This window comes from Cervus elaphus, chromosome 1 (genome assembly GCF_910594005.1).
Source record: "Cervus elaphus chromosome 1, mCerEla1.1, whole genome shotgun sequence".
Taxonomy (NCBI): Eukaryota; Metazoa; Chordata; class Mammalia; order Artiodactyla; family Cervidae; genus Cervus; species Cervus elaphus.
This window is the reverse complement of record NC_057815.1, coordinates 42,546,449-42,564,693: the sequence shown is the minus strand read 5'-3', so window position 1 is coordinate 42,564,693 and position 18,245 is coordinate 42,546,449. Positions and strand designations below refer to the sequence as shown.

Below are 18,245 nucleotides of genomic sequence, written 5' to 3'. Positions count from 1 at the left end.
AGTTCTTACTTCCTGAAAATCTCCCAGCCTACTTCCTGAACCCATTCCAAGTAAACAAAAATTATCATCTCCTTTTTTGGATGTTTTTAAATGACAAAAAAGAATTCACCCCGCAGCAGCTTTGAGATAAATGGGTTCCTCAAACAACTTTCAAACCCCAACAATCATTCCAGTGAAGAAGAAAGGCAGGCCATACTTTAGTGCTGCTGTTGGAGGGACTTTTTTCTTTGCAGAAAGACTTTTTTATGCCCTCCCACCTGCTTTTCGAAATCCACCAACCACAAAATTTACTCCATCCACTTTTTTCTCTCTCCCTTCCACACTCCCTCTCTCTTTTTAGCAGCAACATACAAGCCGGCCATATTAGAGAGATGGAAATAAAGCTTCCTTAATGTTGTATGTGTCTTTGAAGTACATCCGTGCATTTTTTTTTTAGCATCTAACCATTCCTCCCTCGTAGCCCTCGGCCCCTCAAATCACCCTCTCCCCTAGCCCACCCGACAAACATCTCAGTCTGAAAATGCACAGAAATGCCTGGCTACCTCGCCCTGCCTTCAGTCTCACGGGGCTCACTCTCTTTTTCTCTTTGGGTAAGTCAGACTGCACATCTGCATGCTCCTGAGGGGTCCAGAAGTGCAGCTGCAACAGGAGGAGGATGGGGGCCGGGGGCAGGAAAGAAGACATTGCTTGTGCTTCCCTTGGTGTCCTTGGGGAGAGAGGTGCTGGGATTGGGGGACTGCATAATGCTGGGGTGATCTGGTCACAGAAACGCTGGGTCAGGGGATCTGAGTGCTCCCTGGAGGTGTCAAGAGAGGTGATTTTTCTGTGGATTTCCCTGAAATGGACCTATGTGTGGGTGGGGGCAGGGGGTAAGTTGATCTGCAGAGCCTCCTCATGGATTTTTGCTTTCAGCTGCTACAGATGATCTGGGACTTAATGTCTGTGAATCTTCAGAATCTGGTGGATTTAGAGTATTGAAAAGAGTATTCGGTGGTGGAGTAGGGGGCAGAAAGTTGAGTCTGGGTCTGGCTTCCTGTAAATCTGTACCACTGATTTGTTGCTGTGTGTGGGGGCGTAGGTGGGAAGCAGGCTTGAGGAATGATCTCTGCATTGGGATGAGAACTGCTGAAGCAGGCACTGATGAAGAAACTCTCCGGCTTGGGCCAGATGGAGTGGAGGAGGGGTCAGGTGAAGGGATCAGGAGAAAAAAAAAAAGCAACTCATGGACTGAGGGTGGTTGTGGCCCTTTAGATCATGTCTCCAAACTGCCCAGCACCGCCCCCACCACCCCCCTTGCAGACTGTCAAGAGATCCAAACGCTAATTTCATACCTGGCCACTCATGGACTTCCTGGTGGGTAGGTGGGCGAGGGAGTTACTTGCAAACCTGCTTTCTAGGTAGTTTCACTCTTGCTTTTGAACTTACTCATTGCTGGCGTAGCAATTGAGGATCCAGTCCAAGGACTGTCAGTGGGAATATTCCCTGTCACAGTCTCTTTCTCACTCCCTCTCTTTAACCCTCTTTCTCTCTCCTTCTCTGGCATGCTGTGCTGGCTATTGGTGGTGCTAGTGGTAAAGAACCCTCCTGCCAATGCAGGAGACATGAGACGCGAGTTCAGTCCCTGGGTGGGGAAGGTCCCCTGGAGGAGGGCATGGCAACCCACTCCAGTATTCTTGCCTGGAGAATCCCATGGGCAGAGGAAGCTGGCAGGCTACAGTCCATGGGGTCACAAAGAGTCGGACATGACTGAAGCGACTTGGCATACATGCTGGTTATTGGGCTGGAGTGCTAAACAGAGACAGCACAGGACCCCTGGCAGCCTGCACGATGAGGCAAACGAGCTTTGCTGAATTATTGGATGTATTAACAGAGCAGGAGTGTTACAGAAGCTCGGGTGGTAGAAAGAGCATGAGCTTTGGATTCCATCTGGGTTTAAAGCCACCTTTGTCATTTACTTCATACTATTGCCAAGTTACTCACCTCTTTCTTGGGTGAACTGAAGAATATCTACTGCCTGGGGTTTTTTGAGTCTGGCACATAGCAGGTGCTCAATGATAGTTAACCTTTATGAATGCTTTTCACATGCCCATGCACTGCGTATCTTGTTTAGTCCTGAGGCAATTGGTAATCATGTGGGGTTGATATGCTGTGATTCTCATGGTACAGATAAGGAAACAGGCACAGATAAGTAACTTGCCCAATAGGGTCACAGGAATAGTTCAAAGGGAGTTGAGATTTGAACCCTTGGTGGTCTGACTTCAGCCCATTCTTAACCACTGAACTCTACTGCCCCCCAATGTTTGAGAAATGGTACTGCTATGCTAAAAATGGGCTTCTCTGTTAGCTCAGCTGGTAAAGAACCAGCCTGCAACGCACTAGACCCTGGTTTGATCCCTGAGTCAGAAAGATCCTGTGGAGAAGGGATAGGCTATCCACTCCAGTGTTCTTGGGCCACCCTGGTGGCTCAGATGGTAAAGAATCCGCCTGCAGTGTGGGAGACCTGAGTTCGATCTGTGGGTTGGGAATATCCCCTGGAGGAGGAAATGGCAACCTACTCCAATATTCTTGCCTGGAAAATCCAATGGACAGAGAAGCCTGGCGGGCTACAGTCCATGGGGTTGCAAAGAGTGAGACACAACTGATCAACTAAGCACAGCACAGGCTAACAATAATTTGGATTAAAGAATCTTAAGTGCGGGCAAAAAGAGGGGAGCTGGGTGTGTAAGGAGATGGGGAAGCAGGACAGGCAATCTCTTCTGGGAATTAGAGAGAGCTTCCTGTGGGAGGGAGAGTCTTCCCTAAGTGAAGAAAGGGAGGGTGTCTGGGGGACCTGAACCAGGGTGTGGCTCAGGGGAAGATAGAGTCTGGGGTGAAGAAGTCAGGGTGTGGGCTGTGAGGTGGTGGTGGGAGGAAGCTAAAGCTTCTGCAAACCTGGATGGGGGGAGGATGCAAAAGTGAGGCCCTTGAACTTGAACTTGGTTGGTGCTGTGATGAGGCATGCTCTGGCACTCCAAGGCCAAGGAGTCAGGTGGACAAGGAAACTTTGGTGGCTGCAGCAGCAACAGTCCCTGAGATGGGGGGGGTGCCACACGTGATAAGGGCGGGGCTATGACAAGGGCTGGGTTTGTGAGGATGACTGTAGAGCTGACAAAGGGGCAGGGGACAACTGGTCAACCTGCGGTACCCATGGCAGAAGCACGTGAGACTTGTCCTCAATTAGAAGCAATCCAACTGATTGACCTTTCCTAGAGTTTCTCTCTAGACCCTTGGCTCTGTAGTTACTGGACTGGTCACCAAAGTCTGGATTATGTTGTCGTCATTGTTTAGTCACTAAATTGTGTCCGACTCTTTTGTGCACACTGTAGCCCACCAGTCTCCTCGGTCCATGAGATTTTCCCAGGCAAGAATACTGGAGTGGGGTGCCATTTCCTTCTCCACTGGATGTTCCCGACCCAGGGATCGAACCTGTGCTTGGGAGGTGGATTCTTTAGCACTGAGCCACCTGGGAAGCCCCTGGGTCATGTTAGGCAAGGCCTAGAAAGTGGAGTCTGGTCCTCACTCAAGCCCACTGTACATGGACAAATGGGGGAAAAGGCCTTCCCTTCCCCCTACAGACTTTATTGAGTGTCCACTGTGTGTCATTCACTGTTCTAGGACCAGGGATGTCAAGATGGATAAGAATCAGCTCCCCAGAGTCTCCTGAGGGATTCGGGAACATAAATAACAATGCCACATCACATGTGCTATGAAACAACAGCAATGGCGATAATAACAGCAGCTAACATTTGGTGAGGCTGACCATGTACCAGGCACTGCCATGAGCTTTATGTTTTAGTATTTAATCCTCACAACAGCCCTAGGAGGTAGGGCCTATTGTTGCCTCCCGTTTTACAGATGAGGAAGCTGAGGTATTGGGAGGTGGACCATCTTGCCTAAGATCAGAGCAGGGTACGAGAGCGCCAGTCTTGGCCACGATACTGCTCTGCCTCCTGGTCTGGAAGGCTGGGGAGAAGGCTCAGGCACTGGGGAAGTGATGCCTTGTTAGCTGGGGGCTGCAGGATAAGCAGGAGGGCTCAGGTGCAGCAGGGTGAATGAGCGTCCCAACCTGGAGCAAAAACTCATGCAAAGGCATGGAGGAGTGGAAGAAGGTGGTGTTTTCAGAAAAGTAAGAACTCTGGAGAAGGGAATGGCAACCCACTCCAGTATTCTTGCCTGAAGCACCCCATGGACAGAGGAGCCCAGGAAGCTACAGTCCACGGGGTCGCAAGAATTGGATGTAACTTAGCGACTAAACCACCACAAGAACTCTGGAGTCACTGGAGTGGAGGAAGTGTGGAGAGCTGGGAGCTGGAAATGAGGCTGGGATGCCTGTTGGCCCTGGATGGTAAAGGGCTTGGAAGCCCAGGAGCCTCGACGAGATCCTGAAAGTACCAGGGAGCCAGCGGTGGTTGGGGGTGTGGGGTGATGAGGACAAGGGCTCTCATGGCTGCATGGGCGTGGCCTGGCCTGGGAGGGGAGCCCTAAGGTGATGGGTCTAAATGGTAAGGCAGCCCAGGAGATGGACTGCATGTCACACTCACCTGGGAGTCAGGGGTAGCAGGAGACCGTGTGCTCCAGAAGAAAGTGAAGTCGCTCAGTCGTGTCCGACTCTTTGCGACCCCATGGACTGTAGCTCACCAGGCTCCTCTGTCCATGGGATTTTCCAGGCAAGAATACTGGACTGGGTTGCCATTTCCTTCTCCAGGGGATCTTCCTGCTCCAGAAGGGTGGGAGGTAATTTCTCTGCTTAGACAAACCTTTTTTTTGTTTTGTTTTAACCAAGAAAAAAAGTAATCTACCTCATAGACTGGAAGGAGGCATGAGGACAATTCTAGTCTCTGTAGGAAAGTGTTTGACAGGTAATGAGCAAATGTTCATGATCTCTGCAAGATGGGCCATTGTATGACATGGGGCCCATGGTGCCCAGATGCGCCTAGGAGAAAATGAGCGGGCCTGGGCCCTGGTAATGTTTTGGAACTAAGCTCAAAAGCCACATCCTTACTTTACCCCTGTTGATCATGTCCTTTCTGTGAGCTGAAATTCAGGAGACCCAGGCTCCAGACCTGGTACCAAATGGGACAACCAGGAAGACGATGGGCTCCCCTTGTATGGTGCACGTGTGCCAAGTTGCATCAGTCATGTCAGACTCTTTGTGATCCTATAGCCCACCAGGCTCCTCTGTCCATGGGATTCTCCAGGCAAGAATGCTGGAGTGGGTAGCCATGCCCTCCTCCAGGGGATCTTCCAAACCCAGGGATCGAACCCACATCTCTTACATCTCCTGCACTGGCAGGGGGGTTCTTACGACTAGTACCACCTGGGAAGCCCCCTATTGAATGGAAGTTCATTTTAAATAAGACCAATCCCCTCTGGCCAGCCTGGGGGCTGACAGTTATGGCGCAGGACCTGCCTTGCAGACAGCAGGTGGCCTGGTCTCTGGGACCCCTTGGAACAAAACCCACACCCTCACGCAATCTCCACCCCTCAACCCTCTCTGTCTGGAGCCTGGCGGCCTGGGTTCCAATCTAGCTTTGTCACTTACTAGCTGTGAACTTGGGCTATTCATTTAACTTCCTTGTGCTCCATTTCTTCACCTGGAAAGTAGGGGGTGGTCATAGGGTGATATCTGTAGGGTGTTAAAACAGAGCCTGGCACATGGTAAGTGCCTTGTTGTTATTATTATGAAGTCCTTTTGTGGCCTGAGCTGTGGATTCTGCTACTTTCCTGAAGCAGCAGAGTTCATCAGGAGCCCGGAAGTTTCCTCAGAGCTCTGCCTGTGTTGCATGATGATTTACTCATCTTTAAAGGAGCGCCTGGATTGGTGAAAGGACGTCAAGACTTTGCCCTGAGCTGGGATCCTGGGAGACCTCAGGTGGAAGTAGGCTCTGGACAGGGAGTCAGGGACCACGACTCTGGCCCCGGCTTGTCCCTATCCGCTGTGTGTCTTTCTCAGGCCTCCCTTTCCTCGGTGGTAAAATGATGGAGCTGGATCTGTTGTGATACAATTCCTGAGTTTCCCTCTGCAGTTGGGAATTGACGGTTGACCTCTCTGGCCGCTAGAGGGCACACGTGTCCGCCTGGTGCCTCCTGCCGGACGTGCGGTAGAGATGCGGCAGGGACCCGCATTGCACCTCTCTGGCTGCCTCCCTCCTGCGGGCCAGAAAAGGCCCTTCGCTCCCCAGGGTCCCGACCTCCCCGAAGAGTGCTAGCTTCTTCAAGATGGAGGGGGTTCCTGGTAGGGTTCAAGTTCTGTGTGTGGAGTGATGTCGTGGGCTGGGGCGGGACAGAGGCAGGGATGGGTCACCCAGATTCACCCGACCTACTTTCTAATGTCACTTGGAGGCTCCTTTGGCTCAGGAGCCCTGGGAAAGGGCAGACCCTTCCCAGGGAAGGTGCTAGAGAAGCAGGGTGTTCCTAGGATATGAGGTAAGCTCAGGACAAGGCCCTGCCAGGCTCCTTCCCTGCAGATTCCTCCGCCTCTGCAGAGCGGGGGTGGAGATGGCATTTGCCGCACACCTCCTCCTAGCCTGGCACCGAGCTCGGTGCTTTCATAACGCTGTGAGTGGGGAGGTAAGAACTGGGCTTTGTTCTTCTGGGCTCAGCCTCCCCAGTTTATATTCCCCTGACGTGCACCTCAGCACACCTAGCAGCCTGTCCTTGCAGGTGGGGCCGCCTGTCTGCCCCCGCTGTCTAAGGTTAGGTCCTGACCTCCGGGGCCAGGGTTTCAGAGCATCCCTTGTTCTTAAGTGCTGCCTACTGGGCCCTGGCCACTCATCCCAAGGGATGAGCTGAGCGGAAGGACTTTGCTATCCCTGCTTCCAGGCTGCAGTGCGGTTGCGTCTGGGGTGGGGCTTCCGCAGCTTGGCACAAAAAACAGCTTCTGCAGAAGGAGTGCCCTGTGCCAAATCCCAGGCCAAGGGGCTGTCCCGAGGGGCCAGGCTCCAAGGCGCCCCTGCCAGAAGAGTGCTCCGGAAGCCCTTCCTTCTATGGGGCAGAATTTGAGGAGAATTTAAGGCTACCTTTTGCTTTATTTTTTAATTTTTGGGGGCCCATGCTGTGCAGCTTGCGGGATCATAAGTTCCCTAACCAGGGGCTGAACCCCCAGCCACCGCAGTGAAGTGCGGGTCCTAAGCACTGGGCCGCCAGGGAATTCCTCTCCCCTTTGGTTTGTATGTTTTGTCTTATTTAATTGTTATAATAACCCCAGCAGGTAGGTATCATCGGTGCATTTTACACAGGAGGTGCCTGAGGCTCAGAAGGTGGAAGAACCTGCCCACGTTCTCCCAGCTGATAGACGGCAGAGCTAGGATTGAACTGTGTCTAGTGGGAACTCTGTGCCTCCTAGCTGCTCCCTGGGCACCCTCTAGTGGCTTCCTATCTTAAGAATGGCAGCCTGGTCCCTGCCTAAGTCTGGGACCTCAGCTCTCTCCACCTGCCCCTTTGATCACCTGCTGGGTTGTGCCCTAGACCCGTGATGCTCATTCCAACCACTGGAACTTTCCTCTGGATGTTCTCCTGCCCCAGATTCCTTCAAAATTTGAAAACTTCTTACTCCCTCACTCGAGTGGGGGGTCACCTACAGGGCACCCCTTGGGGAAGCCTTCCCTGACTTTTGATGTCAAACAGCACCCTGCACCGTATATTATTTACAGCCCTTGCTGTGTATCACTAAAGTTACATTATTATCTTTTCCCTGTTAACATCTGTCCCCCTCCCTAGAATAAAAACTCAGTTAGGGCATCTCTGCCTGCTTCCATCACAGCAATAACCCTGGGACTTAGACTGAGTGTCTAGGGGGGCAGAGAAGGTGATTTAGAAATGTTTGGTAAATATTTGGTATATGGGTGAATGGATGATTGATACTTAGTATTACTGTTTCTCCTCTATGTTGCTGTTTAGTCACTCAGTCCTGTCTGACTCTTTGTGACCCCATGAACTGCAGCATGCCAGGCTTCCCTGTCCTTCACTATCTCTCAGTTTGCCCAAACTCATGTCCATTGAATTGATGATGCCAGCCAACTGTCTCATCCTGTCATCCTCTTCTCCTGCCCTCAATCTTTCCCAGCATCAGGGTCTTTTACAATGAGTCAGCTCTTCGCACCACGTGGCCGAAGGAATGAAGCTTCAGCCTCAGCATCAGTCCTTCCAATGACTGTGCAGGGTTGATTTCCTTTAGGATGGACTGGTTTGCTCTGCTTGCTGTCCAAGGGACTCTCAAGAATCTTCTCCAGCACCACAGTTCAAAAGCATCTGTTCTTTGGCACTTAGTTTTCTTTATGGCCCAACTCTCACATCCCTACATGACTACAGGAAAACCATAGCCTTAACTATATGGATCTTTGTGAGTAAAATGATGTCTCTGCTTTTTAATATGCTGTCTAGGTTTGTCATAGCTTTTCTTCCAAGGAGCAAGCTTTTTAAAAAAAAAATTTCATGGCTGCAATCACTGTCCACAGTAATTTTGGAGCCCAAGAAAATATTATCTACCACTTTTCATTTTTTTCCCCATATTGTTTCCATGAAGTGATGGGATCATATGCCATGATCTGAGTTTTTTGAATGTTGAATTTTAAGCCAGCTTTTTCACTCTCCTCTTTCACCCTCATCAAGAGGCTCTTTAGTTCCCCTTCATTTTCTGCCATAAGTGTGGTGTCACCTGCATATCTGAAGTTGTTAATACTTCTCACAGCAGTCTTGATTCCAGTTTGATTCATCCAGTCCATTCATCCACTGGCATTTCGCAGTCCAGGCCTGATGTCTCCAAAAGGGACTCCTGTCCTTGTAGACCCATCGGTTGATCCCTTTGAATTGTGCTTGTTCTTCTGTTCAGCTGCCATCCCCACCCTGGGGAAGAGGAGGGAGCTGGGCTGGGCTGAGTGCACAGGCTTTCCTCTGCCCTGGGGTATGCGGGACGAGGCCTCTGCATCTGTCCTCCAGGCTGCGTGCCCCCGGAGACACTGCAGCTGCAGCGGGAAGGGCATGGGCTCTGCTGAGATGGTTGGAAGCGGTGGGAAGAAGGGGAAACCTAGGCCAGCACAATGCAGCGCCTTGTCCAAGGTCTTCAGCCATCAGGTGGCCATGACAGTCCTGTGGCATCAAGACAGTCCTTGGTGTCTTGACAGACAGGTAGAGGGAGGGCTTGAGGCCATCTGTCTGTCCCTGGCTTGACGGATGCTTTGATCTCTCTTCACCCCAGCTTTGTCCTGTCCCCCACTTCTCTCCAAGGGCCACATCAGGCACCCCATATGAGTTTTGCCTCCCCACTCCACCCCACCCCCTGACAAATTGCAGCCACAAGGGACTCAGCCAGCTGCCCGAGCTCTGCTCTCCTCCCCGGCAGCATCAGCCAGAATCCTCACTGGGTATGACTTTGTCCACAGTGCCACCAGGGAGGAGCATGGAAGTCACAGTACCGAACACCCTCAACGTCCTCAATGGCTCTGATGCCCGCCTGTCCTGCACCTTCAACTCCTGCTACACCGTGAACCACAAACAGTTCTCCCTGAACTGGACTTACCAGGAGTGTAACAACTGCTCCGAGGAGATGGTGAGCCCTGGGATGGTGGTAGGGGATGGGGGAGGAGGCAGGAGCCCCACAGCATGAAGCCCCCCTTTCCCACCACCTGTCCCTGCCTTGGACCAGGACTGCGGCATACCCTGGTGGGGTATACCCTGCTCCCCAGGGCATCGGCAGAGGTGTGTTGTCACACCTGGGTGGCCCTGCGAGGGCGGCAGAGATCTGGAGGTGACTGCCTCCCTTCCAGGTAAAGGGAGGGGGAGGAGGGGGTCCTGCTGTCCTTGCAGCTCCTCACTCATCCAGCCCCCCCCAACCCCGTCCTGTCCTTCGCCCCCACTCAGTTTCTCCAGTTCCGCATGAAGATCATTAACCTGAAGCTGGAGAGGTTCCGAGACCGCGTGGAGTTCTCGGGGAACCCCAGCAAGTATGACGTGTCAGTCACCCTGAGAAAAGTGCAGCTGGAGGATGAGGGCACCTACAACTGCTACATCATGAACCCGCCTGACCGCCACCGCGGCCACGGCAAGATCTATCTGCAGGTCCTCATGGAAGGTGAGAGGCTGCGGGGGGGCCTGCCCGTTCCCAGCCCACTACTCTCCAGCAGGGCTAGTGGGTGCCTTGGGAGAGGCTGTGCCCTCCGGAGGGGTGGGAGTCACAGCGTGTGCTGGGTGGAAGGCATCTGTTCTACTCCTTCCATTCCTTGAGGACTGTGTCTCTGAGAGTCCTGATGATGCTATCCATCATGATCATGACCTTAAGAATCCTGAGAACAGCTTTCATTTATTGTACACTTACTATGTCTCAGTTATAGGTACAGGTACACTCTCTATATGCATTATCTCATTTCGTCTTCATACAACCCTTACTCATCCCCATTTTACAGATGAGAAAACCAAGGCTATGTAAGGTACCTAAGGTCACACAGTAAATAGTACAGCGACTTCCCTGGTGGTTCGTGGTTAAGACTCTGCTCTCCCAGTCCAGAGGGCTTGGGTTCGGTCCCTGGTCAGGAAACTAGATCACACATGCTATAACTAAGACTTTGCATGCTGCCGCTAAAGATCCCACATGCCACAACTAAGGATCCTACATGCAGCAATTGAGATTCGGTGCAAATAAATAATTTAAAAAGAACTTTAAAAAATAGTGTGATCAGACATTGCTACATTTAAAATGGATAACCAGTGAGGACCTACTGTAGAGCCTATGGAACTCTGTTCCATGTTATGTGGCAGCCTGGAAGGGAGGGGAGTTTCAGGGAGAACAGATACATGTCCATGTATGGCTGAGTCCCTTCGATGTTCACGTGAAACTGTACAACTGTACAACACTGTTTATCGGCTATGCTCCAATATAGAATAAAAAATTTATAAAACAAATTGGCAAATTTGTTAGTGTTGCCAAAATGTTACTAATTGGTCAAACTGTGAAGAGTATATGGGAGTGCTGCAGCTTTTCTATATTTTACTTTTTAAAAATTAAAATTTTTGTTAAGAGAAGTTTTTAATAAGAGAAATGTTACTCAGTTCAGTTGCTCAGTCATGTCCGACTCTGCGACCCCATGAATCGCAGCATGCCAGGCCTCCCTGTCCATCACCAACTCCTGGATTTCACTCAAACTTATGTCCATCGAGTTGGTGATGCCATCCAGCCATCTCATCCTCTGTCGTTCCCTTCTCCTCCTGCCCCCAATCCCTCCCAGCGTCAGGGTCTTTTCCAGTGAGGCAACTCTTCACATAAGGTGGCCAAAGTATTTGGAGTTTCAGCTTCAGCATCAGTCCTTCCAATGAACATCCAGGACTGATCTCCTTTAGGATGGATTGGTTGGATCCCTTGCAGTCCAAGGGACTCTCAAGAGTCTTCTCCAACACCACACTTCAAAAGCATCAATTTTTCAGCCCTCAGCTTTCTTCACAGTCCAACTCTCAGATCCATACATGACCAATGGAAAAACCATAGCCTTGACTAGACAGACCTTTGTTGGCAATGTAATGTCTCTGCTTTTTAATATGCTATCTAGGTTGGTCATAACTTTCCTTCCAAGGACTAAGCGTCTTTTAATTTCATGGCTGCAATCACCATCTGCAGTGATTTTGGAGCCCCCCAAAATAAAAAATGACACTGTTTCCACTGTTTCCTCGTCTATTTCCTATGAAGTGATGGGACCAGATGCCATGATCTTAGTTTTATGAATGTGGAGCTTTAAGCTAACTTTTTCACTCTCCTCTTTCACTTTCATCAAGAGGCTTTTTAGTTCCTCTTCACTTTCTGCCATAAGGGTGGTGTCATCTGCATATCTGAGGTTATTGATATTTCTCCCAGCAATCTTGATTCCAGCTTCGGCTTCTTCCAGCCCAGCGTTTCTCATGATGTACTCTGCACATAAGTTAAACAAGCAGGGTGACAATATATAGCCTTGACATACTCCTTTTCCTATTTGGAACCAGTCTATTGGTCCATGTCCAGTTCTAACTGTTGCTTCTTGACCTGCATATAGGATTCTCAAGAGGCAGGTCAGGTGGTTTGGTATTCCGATCTCTTTCAGAATTTTCCACAGTTTATTGTGATCCACACAGTCAAAGGCTTTGGCATAGTCAATAAAGCAGAAGTAGATGTTTTTCTGGAACTCTCTTGCTTTTTCAATGATCCAGAAGATGTTGGCAATTTGATCTCTGGTTCCTCTGTCTTTTCTAAAACCAGCTTGAACATCTGGAAGTTCACGGTTCACATATTGCTGAAGCCTGGCTTGGAGAATTTTGAGCATTACTTTACTAGCATGTGAGATGAGTGCAATTGTGCGGTAGTTTGAGCATTCTTTGGAATTGCCTTTCTTTGGGATTGGAATGAAAACTGACCTTTTCCAGTCCTGTGGCCACTGCTGAGTTTTCCAAATTTGCTGGCATATTGAGTGCAGCACTTTCACAGCATTATCTTTTAGGATTTGAAATAGCTTAACTGGAATTCCATCACCTCCACTAGCTTTGTTTGTAGTGACGCTTTCTAAGGCCCACCTGACTTCACATCCCAGGATGTCTGGTTCTAGGTGAGTGATCACACCATCGTGATTATCTGGGTCATGAAGATCTTTTTTTGTACAGTCCTTCTGTGTATTCTTGCCACCTCTTCTTAATATCTTCTGCTTCTATTAGGTCCATACCATTTCTGTCCTTTATCGAACCCATCTTTGCATGAAATGTTCCCTTGGTATCTCTAATTTTCTTCAAGAGATCTCTAGTCTTTCCCATACTGTTGTTTTCCTCTAGTTCTTTGCTTTGATTGCTGAGGAAGGCTTTCTTATGTTTCCTTGCTATTCTTTGAAACTCTGCATTCAAATGGGAATATCTTTCCTTTTCTCCTTTGCTTTTTGCTTCTCTTCTTTTCACAGCTATTTGTAAGGCCTCCTCAGACAACCATTGTGCCTTTTTGCATTTCTTTTCCATGGGGATGGTCTTGATCCCTGTCTCCTGTACAATGTCATGAACCTCCATCCATAGTTCATCAGGCACTCTGTCTATCAGATCTAGTCCCTTAAATCTATTTCTCACTTCCACTGTATAGTCATAAGGGATTTGATTTAGGTCATACCTGAATGGTATAGTGGTTTTCCCCACTTTCTTCAATTTAAGTCTGAATTTGGCAATAAGGAGTTCATGATCTGAGCCACAGTCAGCTCCCAGTCTTGTTTTTGCTGACTGTATAGCGCTTCTCCATCTTTGGCTGCAAAGAATATAATCAGTCTGATTTCGGTGTTGACCATCTGGTGATGTCCATGTGTAGAGTATTCTCTAGTGTTGTTGGAAGAGGGTGTTTGCTATGACCAGTGTGTTCTCTTGGCAAAACTCTATTAGCCTTTGTCCTGCTTCATTCCGTACTCCAAGGCTAAATTTGCCTGTTACTCCAGGTGTTTCTTGACTTCCTACTTTTGAATTTCCTGGTGGCTCAGCTGGTAAAGAATCCGCCTGCAATGCAGGAGACCTGGGTTCGATCCCTGGGTTGGGAAGATCCCCTGGAGAAGGGAAAGGCTACCCACTCCAGTGTTCTAGCCTGGAGATTTCCATGGAGTGTATAGTCCATGAGGTCGCAAAGAAGTGTTATTAAAGAAGTGTTAAAAAAAAAAAAAAAAAGGAAAAACCGTACAATCGGGACTCAGATTGGGTCCATTGGCCTCAAAGCCCATCCTCTTGGATACAGTATGGGGCCGCCCACCCCTGGGGATTTCAGGTGCCCTGGGATTATGGGGTGGGCGGGGCGCTGAGAGGTTGGGTTGATTTTTGGCTTTGCCTAGCTTTCCCAGAGGAGAGCGAAGTCAGGACCACCCGCGCGCGCTGCAGGGAGCAGGGGCCAGCGGGCGGGGCTCCCTTCTCCAGCCCTAGCGCTCAGCGGGTCTGTCTCCGCTCTTCTCCAGAGCCCCCCGAGCGCGATTCTACGGTGGCCGTGATCGTGGGCGCCTCCGTCGGAGGCTTTCTGGCTGTGGTCATCTTGGTGCTGATGGTGGTGAAGTGCGTGAGGAGGAAAAAAGAGCAGAAGCTGAGCACGGACGACCTGAAGACGGAGGAGGAGGGCAAGACCGACGGGGAGGGCAACGCGGACGACGCCAAGTAACGGCGGGCGGCCCGCGGCCCCCGCCCGCGCGCGCTCCCGCCCTCCCGCCCGCCCTCTCTCGGTGTGCCTCCCGCGAGCCCGGACCCAGGGCCCGCCGGGGGCCTCCTCCTGAGCCCCTCCTCCCTGTCCCCTGCACCAAGAGCGACCCACCTCTCTGTGACTTGAGAAACCTGCCGGGCGTCTGGGAAGTGTGGGCCCTGGGTGGGGGGCGGGGGGAAGGAGAAGCGGGGTGAAAACTGCCGGCCCCTGAGAGGAGGCAGGAGGCCTGCGGGAGGGGCGCGGAGAGAGGGCAGGCGCCCGCTGTGCAGCCTGCCCAGGGCGTGGGCTGATCTGGCGGTGGCTTCAGGGGGGCCTGAAGGTGGGACAGGGCCCTGGGGCTGCCCCTCCGAGGCGGCGGGCGCGAGGCCCCGGGCGGCCTCGTCACGGGGGTCGTGACGGCTTCCTGGAACTTGGGGGCTTGTTGAAGGAAACCTGTGCGTTTCCTGGGTGTGGAAGGAACGGGAGCCGGGGCTGGAGGCAGCCAGAGACAAGCCTTGGCCGGCGGAGCTCTACTCCTCGCCCTTCCCCCCCTCGTTTGCTTCCACAGACGCCCCGGGGCTCCACTGGCTGCCAAGCGAGAGAAAAGTACTGCTGAGCGAGGCCGTGGGGCCGGGGTCGCGTCTGTCTGCTGGTGGCCCCTTTTCACCACAGTTACCCACTAACAGGAGATGAAGTTCAAAGTTAGCGGAGACAGACAAGGGGCTGGGGGCTCTGTTGTGGCATGGAGTTCCCGGTCAACTGCCTTCTCGCCCAGGGTGGCGGCTCTCACGGGGCCAGGAGCCGCCTCTGGTGTGGAGAGGAGGAGGGAGCGGGTGGGAGCCACGTCGGAGGAGCTGGTGTGCAGAGCGGAGGGCTTCTGCTCAAACATTCCCCGTGACCCTCAGCAGGGTTTCATCTGGCTTTTGGCCCCGAGGGAAGCCTCTGAGACCCTGTGGCCATGTCACATCTGGAGCCATGTTACACCCTCCCCGGCCTGGACGATTTCTCTCTGTGGAGAGAGCAGAGTAGCATTTGTGGGGAGCCAACTTTCACTGCCATTTTACTCACACGGAGAGGGAATTGCTTAAACCTCAGGAGAGGATGAAAGAGAAAAACTGCCTTGGAAGGCCCTCGGAGATCAACTAGCCTAGTCACTCATACTACAGACCAAGAGACTGAGGGTCAGAGTCACAGAAACCAGGGGCCCTGCTTCTCCTTGGGTTTCTCAGTTTCCAGTTTGAATCAACAGAGCTACAGTTTGTGGAAGAGATGAGGAGAGGGAGTCGGGCTCCTCCAGCCCCGCTCACCTCTTGAGAGCCCAGCCCTCGGGCTGTGACTGAGGCTGGGAAGGGGTGATGGCAGTGGGAGGGCAGAGCTGGCGGAATGCCCCACCCTGCCCCAGACGGACCCTCTGCAGTGCTTCCCAATCTTTCTCAGAGCTCAGGCCCTGCTCAGGTTCAGGGAGTCAGTGCCCAGGACCCCAGAACCCGAGTCTGGGTAAATGGGGTGGAGACAGGACTCCAGCAGCCTCTGGGACCATTCTCTGCCTCTGCCCAGCAAAGGGGAGAGAGCAATAGAATATGGACGATTCACTTTAATTCACTTCAACTCATCATCCATTTATTGAGCATCTCCTATGTGCCAGGCACTGGGCCAGGTGCTGGGGATGTACACAAAGCCATAACAGAGCTGGGAACCGCTAGGTCAGCACTGTGGGGAACCAAGATTTTTTTTTTTTTTTTGGTGCATCTAATTCCACCTCTGCAGCTACTGCTTCCAGGGCTGGGGTAGGAGAAGAAGGAAGAGATTCCAGAATCTGGGCCCTGGGAAGGGAAGAAAGGAAGGAAAAAGGGAGGATACAATAGGGAAGAGGGTGAGAGGCCAGGCGGAGTGCGCACAGAGCGGGGGATGGGCCACAGCCTGAGAGCTCCAAGGTGGGATGAGTCCGGCTCATTTGGAAATCCTAAGTCATCAGTACCTAACTGCCAATCAACACACTGCCAATGGGGGGTGGGCTAAGCCCCCAGGATGCCTGGGGTGGCTGGACATTGCCCATCCTTGAAGCCAACCAGCCGAGAGGGGAGAGGTGGGTGGTGGGCACCTTGATCTCCAGCCGAGATCAAGGGTGGTTGTAATAACATGTCTGCCCCTTGCAGATTTCGCTTTTTTGGGCAACTTCTTAAGTGCTCTCCTCTTCCAGGATGAGGAAGGATCTGTGCAGATGCTGGGAATTCTTCTTTTTCATAACATTTAGGGGAATTATTTGCAAGATTCCCTAGGTTTATTCTAAGAAATTCTACTCTCTATAAAAGAAGCCTGAGACTTTCAGGTTCCTTCCTTTCTCTGCCCTGACCTGGAGGGTCCTAGGGAGAGCAGTGCCTCTCCAGGGGCCTCAGACACCCGAGCTGATGGGGAGGGACCAGGAACCACCTTTGTCCCAGGTGCCCATCTTCATATGCTCTTTCTTCCCAAGCCTCTTAAGAGTCTCTTCCAGAGGCCTCATGGAGCTACCTCCCCCAAGGCAATGAGGTTGGGAACAAAACGGGGCTTCTGTGAGTAGAGGTGGGAGACCGGTGAGATGTCCCCTCGGCATCCTGCTTTCTAGTGTGTACCTCCTCCTGCACCCTGGGGCTCAAGCCCTACTTCTGGCTGTACATTCCCATCACTGCACTCCGCTGGTTTTCTCAACTGCTCCTGCCTCTCCTGCTCTCTCGGAACCCCCTACCTGTCTCTTTCTCCTAATTAAGGGTCCCTGTAAAGAGAGATGGGCTGGCCAACCCATGGGATTTAGCTTATAAAGAACAGAGCACACTTTTTCAGGACTGAAATGCCTTGAGGTGCCTTGGAACTGGTTTTGGAAATAGCTGTCTGCCCCCTGGCTCCGGGCTAATCACAGTTTATTCTCAATTTATAAAAAGGAGAAGCTGGATCCATATTTCTCCTTGTGAATCTCCTTGGTGAGGCCGGGCTGGTAAGTATTTGCAAGGTCAGGTTAAGCAGATGGACAAATGAAAATACTGGCTAGGTCCAAAAAAGATAGTCCCAGGCCATAGGAATGGCTTGATGCAATTGGAACAGGTGATGAATCAAGAGATTTTTCTTCCTATCTGTGTCTTAAGGATAGACAGCCTGTGTCTTTTGCTGTGCCTCTTGCTGATGTTGTCCTTTATTGAAGCTTGCTGATGCGTTTGTACATAGTCTATATATAGGTAGAGATATATTATATATACAAATATAGGACATCTCACTACATCCACCCCAAAAGTTACATTGGGTGGGGGCGGAAAACAATCATTTCTCAATGTTTTGAGTTGATTCACCAAAGGCAAATTATGGAATGTTCTCATGGCTGTTTGTGCACTTGGAGGGGAAAACACAGCTACTCATGCATTTTCTAGGACTGATGTGCTATGTGGTGATGGAAGAGGTGGTGGGGAGAGAAACTCAGGTTGTCCTCTGTGACCCAACCGCTGTGAGGCGTCTGCTTTTGGGAGCAGACTGAGTTTCTTCCGCAGTGTGTCTCCTTGCTTGGATGTATTGGCTGCAATAAACAGACGGTCTCCCCTGAACCTCCCTCGAGTGTGACTTTTTTCAGGGGGTGGGGCAAGTTGAAGCAGTGCCAGGACCGTCACGGGGCCCCTGTTACTCCTTTCCTGGTGACGTCACTGACGCTGCCAGGTCCCCATCAAGGATGAGGTCGTTCTGCTCCCCTTTTGTTGTCAGATGTTTCCTCTTTTCCCCTCGTGGCCTTCCCAGAATCCTGGCAGACTCCATCCACCTTGAAAGCACCCTGGGGACAGGGTGGCTAAACACCCACTTCTTGGAGGGCTCTTGGTTATTTCTGGATGACAACAACACTTCAAGCCCCCAAGGCTGACTGTCATGCCGGTGCTGTCTACTCTTTCTGAGGATGGATGGGCCATCCTTCCTGCTCCCTGTTGCTAAGCTGCATCTGACTAGGCAGACATCTCTTTCATCTGCTTCAGGCTCAAGGAAAATAAGACAACAGCTGGTGCAGAGTCTGCCCTCATGCAACTTCACGGATGAGGGTGGCTGTGGGGAGGAATCA

The 18,245-nt window shown here is 51.4% G+C and overlaps 1 protein-coding gene and 1 long non-coding RNA gene across 3 annotated transcripts in view; one reads left to right on the top strand and one right to left on the bottom strand.

Annotated features, from left to right (window-relative positions):
• LOC122692598 overlaps window positions 1-18,245 on the bottom strand; it is a 28,546-nt gene that overhangs the window by 5,382 nt on the left and 4,919 nt on the right. The window contains exon 1 of one of the 2 annotated variants that reach the window (XR_006340691.1): window positions 1,332-1,418. The exons of the other annotated variant lie outside the window; for it this stretch is intronic. This is a non-coding gene — a long non-coding RNA (uncharacterized LOC122692598). Of the gene's footprint in view, window positions 1-1,331; window positions 1,419-18,245 lie in introns of those variants that run through there. 2 annotated transcript variants of the gene reach the window in all.
• Window positions 328-17,745, top strand: SCN2B (sodium voltage-gated channel beta subunit 2). Its single transcript, XM_043900328.1, has 4 exons — window positions 328-590; window positions 9,420-9,586; window positions 9,898-10,108; window positions 13,962-17,745. The coding sequence occupies exons 1-4, from the start codon at window positions 521-523 to the stop codon at window positions 14,156-14,158; spliced, it is 645 nt and encodes a 214-aa protein (XP_043756263.1). The 5' UTR covers window positions 328-520; the 3' UTR covers window positions 14,159-17,745.